Raw genomic sequence first — 16,996 nt, forward strand, 5'->3', positions numbered from 1 at the left:
TTCCTTCCCCCCCCCCCCCCGGTAAGCCAGCCAGGAAACATGATTAGATGAACTAATTCTACTTTATCGTAAGGCTACATTAATGGACTCCTGCAAGGACGAAGGTTCGACTTCCTGCTGCTTGATCCCTTAAGGGAAGGGTCCTTCCTAAGTTTCTTCCTCTGACCATTTAGCCACTTGGAGCTCCTGCCTCTGATTGTTTTCTAGGCAGCATTTCTTCCTCTAGATCCCCAAGTTCATCCACACATTCCATTAAACAGAGACAGAAATCACATTAATGCATAAAAAGACAAAGTGAAGACAAAGACATGGTAGGCCATATTTATTGACAAAAGAGTTTCTATTTAAAACAAAACATACTAAATAGGTTGAAATAAGCATGGCTGGGATAGATAAAACTGTCTGTATATTCGTAACGAACGGGGAGATTTATAACTTGCAGCTTGACAGGATGTCTTCCACTAGTCTTTTGTAGACCCAGGCATCACCCTTCAACCGTTGCCTTCTAATGCCCATGACTTCAGGTTTGCTTAGCTGGCAAATCTCCAATTCAAACTGCATTGTCACTTTTCCATAGTCTGACTGGGTTTGACACTTCAGTTTATAGCTGTGAAAAGCGAAGAAAAGCAAGTGAAGCCACTGACCAGCAAATCTTTTACAAATAAATAAATAAATAAATAAAAAATCCCCATAGGTTTTTATTTTCAGGAAGCTTTTATTTTCAAGAATGATTCAACTCTCTTGAAAAACCAATAAGCATCATTAAGACACAAGAAAGCCATAACGGATTGTTTTTATCTGCCACACAGGACAAAACGAGCAGCTTCAGACCTGGAATGTTGATATTTCAGGAAACATTTTTCTGAAGAATATGCCATTAAACAAAAGTTTGGCATCAAGCAATTCTTGACACAGATCCTGGACAAACTATCGCTATCAAGGGCAGAGCTCAATAATATTTAGCCTACTTACCCTTTCTGTACATATTCGACTTGTTTTTTTGGAAGGACAGCAATTATTTCCTGTAGCAACTCGTCCGGATTTATTAAGTTAGTCAATGTCACATTGTAGTGAGCCTAAGGGAAAACATATTTAATAAAGGATTATTTCGCACAGTAAGATATTCTGACACTTTATACACACATATATATATGTTCGTATGCACTGTATATTAAGATCAAACTAACATGTGGAAAATCCTTCTGAGATAACTTCCTGTATTTAAGTTAGGAACTTGAAAATATAAATGCATTAGAATTGGATCAAATCAAAAACCTACTGAGATCAGATAATGCCAACCAGGGGTTTTTTTCCTCATAGAACGCCCAGAACGGAGTTCCGGCACCTTTTTTGGATGGAACCTTGTAGGATAGGCAAGGCGGGTTTGTACAAAAAAGCACTGGTGCCAACTAAATGCCCCTTAGAAGCCAACTTAACAGGATATAATCAAAATAGAACATTCCTATTAGGAACTGATATTGAGAGGTATATTGCTTTTTGTATGAGAGGTAATAGATAATTATCTCTAACTTTGTTCAGAAGCCAGATCATTTGCCACATTCTTTCAGAAGGTGAAGAAAAAAAAAATAAGCACAACATATTTGAATTTAAATCTGCATTTTGCCCTCCAAATTTTGACTTTCAACAATGAAAATGCTAAAACCTACTGGCCATGTGAAAAACAGTTAATTTTCCCAGGGGCATCCTGGGAAAACCTTTGGAAAACCAAGTAATTTTGCTCTGCGTTTTATAGGCAAAGTCTGCTTAATCCAGTGGTTCTCAACCTGTGGGTCGGGACCCCATTTGGGGTCGATCGACCATTTCATGGGGGTCGCCAAGCAAGGCTGTCTGCCATTTTTTTTGTCCGCCATTTTTTCCCCCTTTTCTGGTGGGTGCCTTACCTCCTTTGGGCTGGGCCAGCTGGTGGTCAGCCTGCTCCGTCTCTGCCGCTTGCCAGCTACGCCTCGGCCGGCGCAGGGGGCGGAACCACGCATGTGTGGCGCTCCCGGGCAGGGAAAGTCCTCGACTTACGACCGGTTGGGTAGTCCTCGGCTTACGACCGGTTGGGTAGTCCTCGACTTACGACCGGTTTAGTCCTCGACTTACAACCGGTTTAGTCCTCGACTTACAACCGGTTTAGTCCTCGACTTACGACCGGTTGGGGTCGCGGCATTAAAAAGGTTGAGAACCACTGGCTTAATCTGTTATGGGGTAGTTATTCAAAGCCTGCAAATCTGCAAAGGTTGGGATCACGGATCCAAAATCCTTCAAGCTAGCTAACCTAAGATACAAGAAACCACCCAATTGTATTTTTAAAGATTGTGTGTCAGCAGTCAGATGGGTCTTGTTTTATTATCAGATAAAATGCTTCATTTCTCTTGAAGAGCCAGTTTCATATTTGGGGATCTGCAGCCAAAACAAGGATTGTTATCAATTGTTTCCCTTGATCCCCGCAACCCATTTCATCTGAATTAGTCTGATTGACAAACATACCTTTAACTTCCTGGGGCCTTCTTTAGCTGAACCTTTCCTTTTACTGGGGGTAAGCATTGTAATCATTTTATCCAAGCCCCTTTCAAGGCTCCCAAACATTTTGGCTCCTTTTCTTTTTTGGCCATTTTCCAGATGCATCTGATTTAAGTCCAGCTCCACTGAATGGCACCTGTCATAATGAGAGACAGCATGAAGGTGAGTAGATTTAATGCTGCTCACTTCAGCTACAGCAACAATGGATCTTCCATTTCTGTTTCAATAGCAGGAAGTGTGTAGGAGGAAGAAATTAACAACAGTAAAAAAAGGAAGGCTTGCTGCACAACAGACATTTGGGATTTTGAGAGAGAACTATATGTGTGTTCCAATTCTCTGGAGGCACAAAAGTGAATTTTAATTATGGAAAATAGGAATGCATCCAAGACTGCTGAAGTGTGTAATGTTTTTAAAAAAGGCCCACAGCCTTTTAATATTTGTTGGTAAATGTAAGAAAGGATTTAAATAGGTTTAATGCAGCCAGCACTGACACATGGCAAAAAAGCACTTTTCTTACCAATATAAGGATTAAGACTGGAATAACTGCTGGACATTTACCTTCTCTCGGGGCTAATGACGCCGGCTGTCAGCTCATCTGCTTTAATAGGAGTATTTATTGGCATTGCTTGGGCGGCTGGATTTTTCCCTGCAAGAACCATTCAGGTTTGAATTAGTATGTCTAGAAAGATAACTATTCCTTTTATACTCAGGCCTATTAGCTTACAAAAGTTAGTTTTAACTTAACAAAGAACACTTGATCCCAGAAGAAAAATGAATAAAGATGTAAGTTAAAAATTAACTTAAAATGGAGGGGGAGGGGAAGACATGACTGGCTTCAGTGCGCTGTCTGGTTTGAAAGGAGGGTTAAAAGAAGCTGTTTTGGGACTTCCGGTTTGCGCTTGTTGCGCATGGCTGCGTGAGTGGATCTCCACTCCCCACGGCTAATTTAGCCCTTCCTGGAGGACCCTAGATGGATCCGAAGTTGCCCCAGAGAGGTGACTGCGAAGGAGGGGTGCCCCACTGATCATGAAGTGATGGCAATCACTTCGTTTGATCCGGGGAAAGCCCTCCGAACGCGACAGAAGAAAGGCTAGCCGCATGCCAGCGTCTAGCCCAAGCTACTGCAGCCGAAGTCCAAGAGCACCACCAAGGACAACGGTGAATAGCATGCTTGGAACTGGTGAGAGTATTTGATCTTCTCTCCCTTATTTTACAACTAGTTCCTGGGAAAGATCCCCAAAGCAAACAACTTCCAAAAGTGAGGGGAGGGGATTACATTCCCATTCCCCCATAGACGGAAGCAGCGAATTAACCTTTAAGGAGAAAAGAACTTTATTAAAATTAAATTCAAAATACTATAATCTGATCAAACTTAGAAACTAAAACAAACTGCTAAGATTATATTCTAAAGGATTTTGATTGAACTACATAGAAAAAGAAAAATAAGAACTTTTTGTCTGGACGAGCTGGAAAATAAATATTTGCTGACATCTAGTGGACAAGGAGAGTATAGCATACTAAAGATAAGGCCCAGAAACAAAGAATAACAAATTTGTTCCCATGAACTCTAATAACCTTCAAGAAGATAGTTGCTAAGGAACAGAGAAGAGATTGTATATCAGGCGGGCTACAAGATTGGAAAGTGTTTAAAGGGAAAGAAATGTTCTGATTGTGGTTTAAATTTATGAACTGTTTAAAAACTTTGATTTATGATAAAGTATTGAGAAGGGAAGCTACAGGAAGGATTTAAGCTGGTTAATTATACTGAATTGACAATTAACTCCTGAAAGAAAAGAATTGTTACCAAACATTGACTTTACTGAAACTTTGACAACTGAAAATTACAGTGGATTACAAAAATTATATATAACAACAAGAACTATACAAAACTGGACTGTATGAATGTTGAGTTTTGGTTAGCTGGACAAGGCTAACTACAGAGACTATGGCATTTATAATGGACTACTCGAAAGGGGGAGACAATATGGATATGACACACTCATCAAAAAATGATATAAAACCACACCCTAATATCTATTCCTGAAAGATTTAGCTTGAAAGATCAAAGACCTTTAGAAACACTTCAAGACAGACACTTTCCAAGACGAAATTTATGTAATGCTACGGCAGATACAAACTACAATAAACTTAAACCACGAGGAGATTAAATATAATTTTGATACTATAAGTGAATATACTTTTAACTTAAATCTACAATCAAAAAACATTCAAAGAATGATGGTAAAGAATGAACAAACAATCCAGACAACAGAATATGAAGTAGAAAAAAATGATTTGACTGGCGAAGTTACAACTGAAGAGAATTATACCTTAATACAAACAAGAAAAAACTTACAAGACTTGGAGACAACGATAAATATGGAAAAGATACCTTACGCATTAGAACGTCAAAACAAACCTGAGAAGAAAGAAGACTTAATAAAATGGGACATGCTAGGAGAATCATTATTTGGGAGACAAAAAGCACACATCTTATCTACTATGTATCCTCTACTCCTAACATTAACTACAAAAATACAAGAACGGAACAAGTTGAAAATATTAATTTGGAAAACAATTTGGCAAAGGAAGAAGATTATAGACGGGCTGAAGAGACTAGATTCGCCCTACTACATGGAATATTATATGAGTAAACACCTGTTTGAATATGGCTAAATAAATAAATAACTTTGGTTATAAAGGGACTTTAGAATAAGTGGGATAAGAGATACAAGTAATTAGTATTTTTTTGATAAGATACAAAATGTAAAAATATAAGGATGTTGTAAATGAAGGAAAATTTTGAATTTTAAAGTCTGAAAAAATTTAGGGTTAAAAGGTTGAAATATTGAGGGGAAATTAGGCTTAATAAGAATTCTGAAAAAAGGATATATAGTGATTTAACTAATTTCTACAAATAGAAGTGAAATATAATCTGACTGGAAAGATGTTATTAGATGTTATGGTAGATAAGTAGTATAGTATTTCTATAATATATGAAATATGAAAATACTGGAATGATATATTTAAAGGGAAAATTTAGATGTTAAATACTGGGAAAATATGATTGATAAGAATTGTTTGCATATTATGGAGAAATTGAGCTTAAACAAGATTTATAAAAATAAGATATATGGTAAATCAATAAGATGATTCTTACAAAAATAACATAAGCTGAAAAAAAATGCCATATAAGGACACTACTACTGTTGGTATAAATATAGAAGAAAATGTTTTTACTTAATCATTTAAATATGGAAAATGTCAAATATTAGAAATTATATTTGTTTAAAGTTATAGAAGGAGGATATCATTGGGTGAAGAGAAGATCTAGGAAATATATTTACAATTGATATACAAACTATGGAAATATAAAAATTAATTACTATTAACTGTTTATTAATTATTATTAATTGTATATTTTTTTCTAAAACATTTATGAACCAAGACAACACACTGTACACGAGGCACTAAGGATGTTATTGTAAAAAAAACCAATAAAACTTTTACAAAAAAAAAGAAGCTGTTTTGTGTATTTTACAAGAAAGCGAAATTGAAATAAATAGGTGTAGTCTCACCCATTAAGTCTTTTGTGTGTTGAAAATAAATTTGAAAGAAATGATTAGATTAGCACATTAGATAAAATGACTGCATTGACCTAGTACTTAAATAAAATGTACACTCCCCATGAAGACTCAACATAAGGATGCCATTTTCATTAGTAGCCTCAGGACAAGTAGGCTGTAGGTCAGCCTATAGCTTGTTCTCAAGTCCACAAACCCATCTAGCCAACTCAAAGCTTCTCGTTTCAATCCATTCTCTATAGTTACAAATCATACCCTCGAGTGGAAGAGCATAATTGGGAGTTGTCAGCACTTGTTTCTCAGTCGTAGACCAGGAAGACGTCTTGGGTGGAGGAAGCACAAAGGGCTCTGCCTGCGCAGCTGGAACACTGGCATTCTCTTTGTTGGCACGTTTCTTTGATGCTCCTCTCTTGGGCACAGAAAGTAACGGTGAACTGAACTCTCCCCCATCCTGGAACATTAGATTCTTAAAATAAATAAATAAAAATATTTAAACAAAGGCTTTCCAATTTCATGTGAAGAACATAATAATTTTATCTATTCATAAATCCTAGATGCTAGAGCAATCTATTTATTGGACAAGCTCAAGTTCCATTTCCACTGATAAGCAAGTTACCTCTGTATCAGTGCTATTAGTTAGCATTATTAGTTGCAGGGGTCCATATCAGAGAACACAGAGTACCCAGCTGCTAGAATTCAGAAGGTCTCTTTCAGGGACACTCTGTTATCAGCCTCAGATGGAAGAATGGACAAAACAGAAAATAGGAACATACAGACAGCAGTGATGAGACCAGTTCAACTATCTAATCTAATCTAATCTAATCTAATCTAATCTCATCTAATCTATGGCACTGACATATAAGCAATATAGAGTATGAAGCCAGAGAACATTCTTCCCTATAAAACAGACCAACATGTTTTAGTAAACCCATAGGCTTTACCCAAATGTCTATAGAATTTTTTTTGCATATTGAAGGTGCCACTGGTATCTGGTGACAGACTAGCACCACTGCTGAAATTTAACAGCACGTTACTAAGAGCTCTGGAGAAACAAAGATAGCTTCAGAGATTTGTCACCCTTATTTCCGTCCATATTAACAAGCTTATCCCAATAATAATCTACAATACACATCTATATTTTTATTTTGATCTACTAAAAGAAAATTCAGTGTAATTTACAGCTGTCCTCCTATTTAGAGATTGATTAGAACACAGGTCCCCAACCTTTTGGGCACCAAGGACCGGTTCCATGGTGAGAGAGGTTTTACCGCAGACAGGAGGGGGCGTGGTTTTGTGTGCTGCCTGCATCCTTTGGATGGGGCTTTCCTTGTTTGTGCAGACCGGTTGCTGGCATGCCGCAGCCCGGTACTGGTCCACGGACCGGGGGTTGGGGACCCCTGGATTAGAAGATACCTATTTATCCTGACTTGAGATGCCCTTTAAGAAGCCACAGAAGGCTGCCATTAACTGACTGTCAATCTATGGGTATGTCTAGTTCAGTATTTTCTAGGGTTGCAAATAAATTTCTTCTGCTGGGAGATGCCAAGAAGTTGACCTCTGGTCTTTCTCATGGAAATCAGGTCCCACCAGCCTAAATCTTTTTTTTTTTTTTTTTGCTGTTACCTCTGACACTGGATATGTCAAGCAATACAATTGTTCACCATGGTATAGTGGTTAGGGTTGTTGAACCAGAAGTGGGAAGTCTCATATCCTAAAATATACCCTCAGTTACAGACATATCCTGGACCACTTTCTCCCCTGCAACTGATGCTACTGCATGGGTTTGTTGTGGGGAAAATACGGTGTGACATGTATACTGCCTTGAGTTCCCCAAAAAAGACAAGCATGTCAAATAAATGTACAATATCTACATACAGAAGCAGTTTTATATAAAGCAAAGATCTGAGTAGATCCTGTTTTCTAAAGAGTACAAAGCAAAAGCTAGACATGGCTTAAATACACTGCTGAGAAAATAAATTAGAATAAAAGGTCAACATTTATAGATACCTGCTTAGGTCTGGGTGTATTTCCTAACATAAAGTGAGTTTCATCAAAAGATGTTAGAAATTCCATGGATCCAAATACATAGGGCAGTTCTTTATTGTCTGGAGCATCTTCATAACTCAGGGCCTTTTTAATCTGGAACAAAGAATTGTTTCAGAAGTAACATATAGATAAGATGCAAATCCACAACTGCCTATGGTTGATTCTGAAGGTCCCTTGGCACAATAATCCAGCCTGGCACTTTGGCTTCAGTATAGTTAAAAAAAGGGATTTAACTGCATAAACATGGAATATTTCTGTTGTTAACAAGGAGCCTATATACTATTCTCATCCACTTCCCGTTTTTATATACTACAAATTATTGCAGTAAAGCCTATTTGATAAGGATGGATGGATTGTGTAGTGAGATCTTTGCCGTGTACATAAAGAATTGCAACTCCCTTGTTGTCCAACTTGAAAGAAACAATACTATCAAACGGTTTGCTTTTTTGATCTTGCCAAGATTTAAAACAGAAGTCATTCTGGCACAATGGTTAAGACAGTAGGCAAAAATCAGCAGATCATTAGTTCTACTCCTTCCTTAGGCACAAACCCAGCTAGGTGATCTCTCTCTCTCTCTTTCAGGCCTAAGAAGCAAGAAAAGGCAAACTACTTCTCAGATTTTGCCCCCAAATGCAAGGACTCATCCCGGCACTTGTAAGGAATCAACAATGGCTCAAAACCACACATACACACAAAAAGACTTAAAATAGCTTAGCTTTAATACAGCAGTATCTGGAGCCTTCTACAATGCCCTGTATTGTATATTTTACAGTGAGATTTGCTAAGCTATGACTTAAACTGAATATGTGGCAGGCTTAGTGGTTTGCAATTCAGGGCATTATCAAGCCACATTGCAGACACTGGAGTTTTCCCTCCCCATGGTAATTATTATTTGAATACCGGCAAAATAGATATCAGTAAAAAACAGATACATACTTTCCCTTCTCTGGACGGTGTGATGCTCATACATTCTCCTGCCAGAAAAGGAATCCTAAGGCGAACAGGTTTACCACGAGTCTTCTTGTATTGCAGCAATAGGTATGTTGCAGATACATTATCATATTTCCACTAATAAAAAAAACATACATTCTGGTTACTTGTTTCTAGAAAAAAACACAATTTGCTCAAAACTCACTAGAAAACCTTAGCAGAACTTGCATTTCAGACTTTTAAGCCTTTTTCAGTTAAATGCATGCCACGTGTCATCTTTCTTCCTTGAAAAGACAGACAGCAACTCAGTTTGTGAGCAAAGCGTCCCACACTTCAAACCCCCTCCAGTTAACTTCCCCCCTTACCGGAAAGAGACATTCAGAATGTGAATCTGTGACCTGCCTCAAAAGCTAAGGTTGCTTTATTACTCTGCAGTCTTTCAGTTAAATCGCAGAATAATTTTACATAATTTCCTACCCCCAATCTTGGTCCCTCATACACAAACATAATGTTTGCTCGTTTAGATACTTTTAGCGGAATTAAAACTCTCATTAATTCCACCCCTACTTCATGATCATAAAATCTGTGAGGTTCATGTCTTATCTCTAGCCTCTTTAGTTTTAATTTCATAATCATAAAACAGTCCGTATTTTTCAAATCAATCTGCCATGAAATATGCAACTTCTTACCATGAAATAAGCAGCTGATTGCCATGAAGATGAAGCCTGAGCAGTTAAGAATTTAGATTTGCACGATTTTCCGAAGGGATATGAAATTTAGTGCCCGCATACCAGCGATGGAGTATATATTTGCAAAAAACTCAACAAGAAAAAAAAACAGACTGTGTTCTCAACAATGGGATCAGTATCGGGGCAAGGCGTACCCATCACTATCATCCATTTCTAGCGATATAGATGAAAAAGAGTTCTTGGGGTATTCTAAAGTCTAAAGAGTGCTCTTAATGTCCTCTGTAAGCTAACAAGCCTGAGTAGCATCTCAAATGAACAGACAGCCTCAGCCTAACCAGAATCCTCTGCAGGAAATGCAGCATTTCATTACAAGAGACATAGAAAGCATCTTTAAAAGGCAAAGAGTTTGAAACAGAAAAGAGAAGACCTTAGCACTATTTCTTGACCATACATTGTCAGTACACGAGGCTCAGCCCCATCAAAAACAAAATCAAACTTTATATACACCTAAAGTTTAGCAGAAGCTGTGCCACTATTTTAAGTTTTAGACATTAAACCAACATTCCTGGTTGAGGGAAATAAATAGAACAGTCCAGACCATAGGGGGAAAAGCAGTTTTAAAAGAGAATTGTAAAAGAAAAGACAATGCTCTAGGCAGGCCACAAGATGGTGCTGGCTACAAATAAAAAATAGTTCACTGTAAAGATCTTTGAGTGGGATTTTAATTATTATTTCAAATCACAGAAAAGAGGAATTATTACTTGATATAGAAGGCCGAAGTTCATACAATTACTGAGCTTGCGCAGGGAAATGATAGATTTTTAGAACACAAACACCAAAACCAATTCCTTCTCTTTTCCTTCAGAAGTCCTACCTCAAGCATATGTTCCTCTTCTTGAATCTTCCTGGATTTTCCCCCTTAAATTCCAAACTCTAATCTCAGACTCTTGGAAACAATGTTAATCTCCTCTTAATCTAGCTTTGGTCCAGCAACTTCTGTCTTGTTTTTCCATACCCAAAACAGAGGAAGGGGCTGGGACAGCGTTCTGTATACATGAAAGAGAACCTACCTATTTCATGAAAATGTGAATTCTATGTCTGTCTGTACCTGTCTGGACTATAAGATGGCCAGATGTGAATGTCTGGCCTGCAGCCCGGAACTCACAACAGATTGTATCAAGCCAGCTAGGCCATGATTGGTTTAAATTGCAATGTTCTGGTTCAGGTGAAAACCTGATGGGTTTACAGATGGATTATGGCAACCTGCTCTACATGAGACTGCCCTTGAGGACCATTTGGAAGCTATGCTGGCCCATAATGCAGCACACTTGGGTAGTTATGGGCTCGGTTAGTTTGCCCACCTGACACCTTTTCTGCAGTAGCTGCTTCGATTGCGAAGCTAATTAGCTTCTGAGTGCAATTCAAAGTTCTGGTCATTACCTTTAAAGTTATATATAACTTAGTTGCTGGATATCTTTAAGATTGCCTACACTGGATAGAATTTTCCCTTCCACTGAGATAGTTGAAGGGCATGTTATAGGTTCCACCTCTGAAGGACGGCTATCACCAGAATCCCAAGGGTGAGCCTGATTGGTGGTGGCCCTGCCACCTCTAGAATAGCCTACCCCATTTTCTATCAGGATTTCACACATCAGTAATAATCTGGCTTTCCCATCATCGAATGGGGGATGAAACAGAATTATGATGTTCCTTCCAAGGGACGTGAGGTCTGAATATGTGGGGAGAAAGACCATGGTATTTATAAACATATTTTCTATGCTGCTACAATCAGAATGACTCTGTGTGGTTTAATAGACTTTGGTTTTGGATTACAGGTTTATGGTTGCTGTGTTCATACTGTTGTAATCTTAATATTGTAATCTAGGAGCTGTAAACCAGCATTCCCTAACCTTTCTGGGTTGATGGCCTGGCATGGGGGGAGGGGGGGGGAAGAAGGGGTGGTTTTGTGTGAGGGGTAGGTATGAGCGCACACAGCTTCATTTGCGTGAGCGGCGGGTGCCCGCAGCTCGTGGGGGCAGGACTTCAAGCACCGGCTGCTCATGCAGGTGGGGCTGCAAGCACCAGCTGCTTGCATAAGTCGGGCTGCGTGCGCACCAGCCCACCGCTCACACAGCCTGGCTGTGAATAGGCCACAGGTTGGGGACCCCTGCTGTAAACTACTCAGAATGTGGCTGTTTAGAGATACCTACAAAAAGAACAAAAGCAGAGTAGAGACTGGACCAGAAGCTGTTCGTGCAAGAAGGAACTAATCACAGATTCTTAAATTCCTAATTCGAGCTTTTAATTTCAATACTGATCTGTGGAGCAAAGAATGCAATCTGAAATGGACTCCAAACTTTCCACCCAGTTGCTGTGCCCAATAAATGGATATTTAACAGGTGACATGGGGGATCCCCAAACAAGTTTCTAAGGGTGCTCTCTTTGGAAATCATGAGCAAGGGTAGTAACTGTATACGGAACATCCTACATTTTCAGAACACCCAGAAAAGGCTCCTAATTAAGTATTTACAGTCACAAATATATTTACATGTTTAAACTAATATGTCAGCTCTGAGTATCAAGCTTTATATACAGGAACATGCATTTTTACTCTCCTAGACTCTCCCAACAGTTATTAAAAACAAACATTACCTCTGAGATTACTTCTGCCATTCTTTCTCTGCTACATTTATGAAACACAGAAAGTTCTGTTATGCAATCTTCATCAAGGCACCCAAGCTGGGAGGGGAAACATTTATATATTGCAATTAAGATTTGTAAATATAGAAGCTTTTTTTAAAAAAAAATGACACCAAACACAGCAAATGAGAACAAAGAAACGGGGCTGCTAATGCATAGAAACAAAATCAATTTAAATACTTGTAGGTAAGCACAAAGTAAACTTAAAAAGTGCCACAACTGAGAAAGAGTGAAACTTAATGGATAGCAGGAAGTATTGGTTTTTCCATTTAATCCATTTCCTATGTAGAAGAGAAGATGAATATTAGATGCACTGATAAGTTCTCAGAACAATTATCCAGGTTATTTTCATACTAGAGCAGGAATCCCCAACCTGTGGGCCGTGGTCCACTAGTGAGTCCTGAGGGGTTTGCAGTCGGGCCACGGAAACAGCCGGTGAGCATGCGCACACACATCCTCAGTTGTGTGAGCAATGGGCGAGTGCATGTGTGCATGCTCCATTTGCTGAGTGGCAGGCGTGTGTGCACGCCACTCATGCAAATGGAGCTGATGCATGTGCATGCTGGCCATTTGTACAACAACATCCCCTCTCCCCACCCACCCCCGGTCCGCAAACCAAGAAAACTAGAGTACTTATGTTCTAAACATCGAGGTGCAAAACATTTTGTGCATGGAACAATTCACTTTTAGTGATCTGTATCTGGACTGAAACATGTGTTCAGCCTGTGTCCAAACATACATGTTTTTTTTTTTGGGGGGGGGGGTGTATTTTGAAGTAGGAGAGCTAGAGAAAGCCAAGAATGCCAGTTCTGACAGGTAAGAGGAGGTAAACACTGGGGGTTTTTTTTGGGGGGGGGGGCACAGGAGAGCAGTAGGATAAAGTCCTTAATTTCAAGCGGCCTATCCAAATGACTCACCCCACAGTCTTCTGAGAGCCTTCTTAAGATCTGTGCTTACTGCCCAGGATAATGTGTGTTAATCAGAATAGATAATGCAGGCCAAGCAGTCTAATCTGGAATGGAAGGCACTTTCCTAGCAATTATGTCTTCAGAGAATCAGGGCCAGGGAAATGTTCACGGGGAAAAACATTTATTTTGACAACTGCCCAGTTTGATTGGTATTGAATAGCTTTTAAATTATATTAAATAGTCTAGTACTAGATATAAAAGAAAGCTATAGCTGAAGTGAGTACTTTATATTGCTCTTCCCAAAATCCGAGTGTCATGTACATTTTGACAGATTGTAATAGCAACTGGTAGAATAACAGTGTCTCTTGGTTTTGCCCTAGAAACTCAGAGGTACAAGATTGCTCAGCAGAGAATTTTCCATACAAGAATAGCATGGCACCTATCATGTTATTCAGAATGTTTAAGTTCTTAATCCAAGAATGTTTAACAGTAAGTTTCCTTTGGAATTGGTGATTAAAGCATTGACTAATCACATCAACCTAGGTTTTCTTAGATATGCTCTCATTAATGTAAAATTAATCAACTCACGGGATATTTACTTTGCCACAGGACACCAAAGGAATAGCCCTGCATGAGCCAGGGATGATTTAAAAGATGCTTCACCATAATCCGTTTCTTTGGGTCCACCTAGTGGTCAAGAAAAGAAATACAAGTTAAAATATAGACAACTGATAGTAGTCTGGCTTACAACAATTTGTTTAGTGACCATTCAAGTTATGACAACACTGAAAAAAATTGACTTATGGCCATTTTTCACACTTAATCTATAGCTACAGCATCCCCATAGTCATGTGATTTACATTCGGATGCTTGATAACTGGTTCATATTTCTGACGGTGGCAGTGTCCCGGGGTCATGTGATCAGCTTTTGCAACCTTCTGACAAAGCAAAGTCAATGGGGGAAGCCCAATTCACTTAACAACCGTGTTACTAACTTAACAAGTTCAATGATTCACTTAACAACTGTGGCAAGAAAGGTCGTAAAATGGGGCAAAAATCATTTAAAACTGTCTCATTTAGCAGCATAAATTCTGGGCTCAGTTGTGGTTGTACCTTGAGGACTACCTGCATAGGGATTAGAAAAGATATCACCGCACTGATCAGCAACTAAGAGAAGTCAGTGCTGTTAAGACCAGCATCCACAGTTTTTCAGGCATTATAGCACTTATTCTTGACGCCACTGAATGGTTTTGCTCTTTGAGGTAAATTATTCTATCTGAGCTAGTTGAACAACTGTACAGGAAATGGGTCTGCTGACTTTTAGCTACAATAGTGTAATAGAACTTCCATATTCAAAGGCAGAGTACCTCAATACTAGCTGTAGATTAACAGAACAATGGAAGAGCATCACTGTAAAAAAAAAGATTGACAGAAGCAGAGTGGAAGAGTTGAACTGAGTATGGAAATATCTGTGATCCAGTGAGACCTTTCCTTGGGTCTGAGGCTTACCTGCAACATCTGTTGCAGAAGCAGGATACTGCCAGGTGAAAGCCATTTGGTGACATCATATTTCCCCCTCTGTAGAAAAAAAAAAGAGATTACAGTTGCATGAACTGTTTTTCCAATTTTACATCATTCACAAATTCATGAGCGTTCCCTTTACTTCTTCTTTAACATCATTTAAATATGTTAACACTGAGTGCAACTGGGCAGACCCACACATATTGTTACTTATTTTCATTTTATTGACTTTTCTCTCTCATGTACCTTATGTATTGATCCTTAACTACAAATGAGTTAAAGAGCATTAGGCCCATAATAAGATTTGAAAGCACCCTGCCTGATACCTCAACTTTAGAAAAGAAATAATCGATGAGCACTTTTTAAGTCCTATGGAAACAAGCTATGTTTCTACTTAATTGCCACACCATTGAGCCCATAGCTAGTTTGCTAATGAGAATCTCACAGAGTATTTTGTCAAATACTTTACTAAAGACATCCTATGTCTACTGCATTTCCTAAAGCAACAGAAAAAGATGCCCAGTTAAACAATGAAAAATTATTGGTAAAATCCATGCTGGTTTCTAATTATTACTGCATTGTTTTCAAGCTGCTTATTGATCAATCATTTTGTGGTCTGCTCTAAAATCTTCTGACATAGAAAGCACAGTCTGCTCTTTTTCTGATTTAATCTCCAAATATCTAAGTTGTTCATGTAATTCAGCAGAGTTAGGGAAAAGTATAAAAGTGAGCTAGGAAACTGGGTGCAAAAGAGATACTTGGAAAGAGTGGAGATAGAAAAACAAGTATGGACTTTTTAAACTTGTATTCTCCTTTTACCTTTTTAAAATTAATTTTCCTTTCTGTGTAAAATGCTTTATAAAAAATAACAGAAGTTAATGATACAATGCAGTCTGTATTTTGAAAGATGAAAGGTGGCTACATTTAAAAAAAACACAGAAAATTTAACTGTGAAGTTTTCCCATTAATTTACTGAACATCCATAATACACCTCCATTTGTTTCTTTTTATTGGTTTAGACTGTCAACAGTTTATGAGAACAGAAAAAATATTATATTTTGGCTTCTGTAAAATTATAATCAAATTTTATTTCTCCAGGATCTTCCACAAGTGTATTTAGCATGATATAGAAAAGGATTTTTGCTGTTTTGAACTCATTGTTGTCTTTTTTATTACCATAAGAATTCTCTTTTTCGCTTGCCATCCAAAATAGTTAAGATGGACAAGGCTGCTGTACTTTTGAGTTAGTTAGTGCTTAAGTATGAGCAGATCTGGGTCCGATATGTGGAGAACACGTTGACATAAATCTCAGAACCTGGGATATTTCTTATACTACAACATATATGATGCTATCTAGCTATGAGTCAAAAAGAATCTCGTAACATCTTTTTCAGACTAATACATTTTACTAAAAGGCATAAGCAGATAATTTCACAAAAGCTTAGGCCTTTTCATAAAACTTGTCAATCAGACTCTCTCGATCGTTGGCTGCCATAGACTAACACAGCCTTCCTATTGCAACCCCTGGCTATGTTAAGTCTTAATATGCTTTTGTTGTTTTGGTTTAGCATCGTATACAAATCCAGTCACCATTCTTGTGAAGCAGATGTTTATACTAAAGCATATGCTGAATGTATCAATTCAGTAATTGGGGGTTATTGAACACAGTAAGCCCCAGGAAGCTACAGCTAGTCCTTGACTTACAACCATTTGTTTAGGTACAGTTCAAAGTTACAGTGGCACTGAAAAAAGGGACTTATGACCAGTTTTCTTACAACTGTTGCAGCATCCCCATGGTCACATAATCAAAATTCTGGAGCTTGGCAACTGGTATGTATTTATTACATTATACTGTCCCAAGGTCAGGTGATCACCATTTGTAACTTTCCCAGGTAGCTTCTGACAGGCAAAGGCCCTGAGGGAAGCCAGATTCGCTTAATGACCGCATGATTCCATTAACAACTGCAGTGATTCACTTGGCAAAAAGGTTGTAAAGCGGGGCAAAATTCACTTAACAACCGCCTTGCTTAGCAACCAAAATTTTGAGCTCAATTGTAGTCATAATTCGAGGACTACCTGTAGTCTGAGGTCT

At 38.4% G+C, this 16,996-nt stretch overlaps 1 protein-coding gene across 1 annotated transcript in view; it reads right to left on the reverse strand.

Annotated features, from left to right (window-relative positions):
- Window positions 1-260: 260 nt before the first annotated feature.
- Window positions 261-16,996, reverse strand: part of MELK (maternal embryonic leucine zipper kinase) — a 32,879-nt gene continuing 16,143 nt past the window's right edge. Inside the window, exons 8-17 of the mRNA XM_015823254.1 lie at window positions 14,893-14,961; window positions 13,972-14,070; window positions 12,428-12,514; window positions 9,093-9,224; window positions 8,118-8,249; window positions 6,366-6,576; window positions 3,085-3,172; window positions 2,494-2,662; window positions 973-1,076; window positions 261-607 (exon numbers count right to left, since the gene is read on the reverse strand). Coding sequence (XP_015678740.1) covers window positions 430-607; window positions 973-1,076; window positions 2,494-2,662; window positions 3,085-3,172; window positions 6,366-6,576; window positions 8,118-8,249; window positions 9,093-9,224; window positions 12,428-12,514; window positions 13,972-14,070; window positions 14,893-14,961 — 1,269 coding nt within the window. The 3' untranslated portion in view covers window positions 261-429. The remainder of the gene's footprint in view (window positions 608-972; window positions 1,077-2,493; window positions 2,663-3,084; window positions 3,173-6,365; window positions 6,577-8,117; window positions 8,250-9,092; window positions 9,225-12,427; window positions 12,515-13,971; window positions 14,071-14,892; window positions 14,962-16,996) is intronic.

This window comes from Protobothrops mucrosquamatus, unplaced genomic scaffold (assembly GCF_001527695.2).
Source record: "Protobothrops mucrosquamatus isolate PMUCROS unplaced genomic scaffold, P.Mucros_1.0 scaffold1815, whole genome shotgun sequence".
Lineage (NCBI taxonomy): Eukaryota > Metazoa > Chordata > Lepidosauria > Squamata > Viperidae > Protobothrops > Protobothrops mucrosquamatus.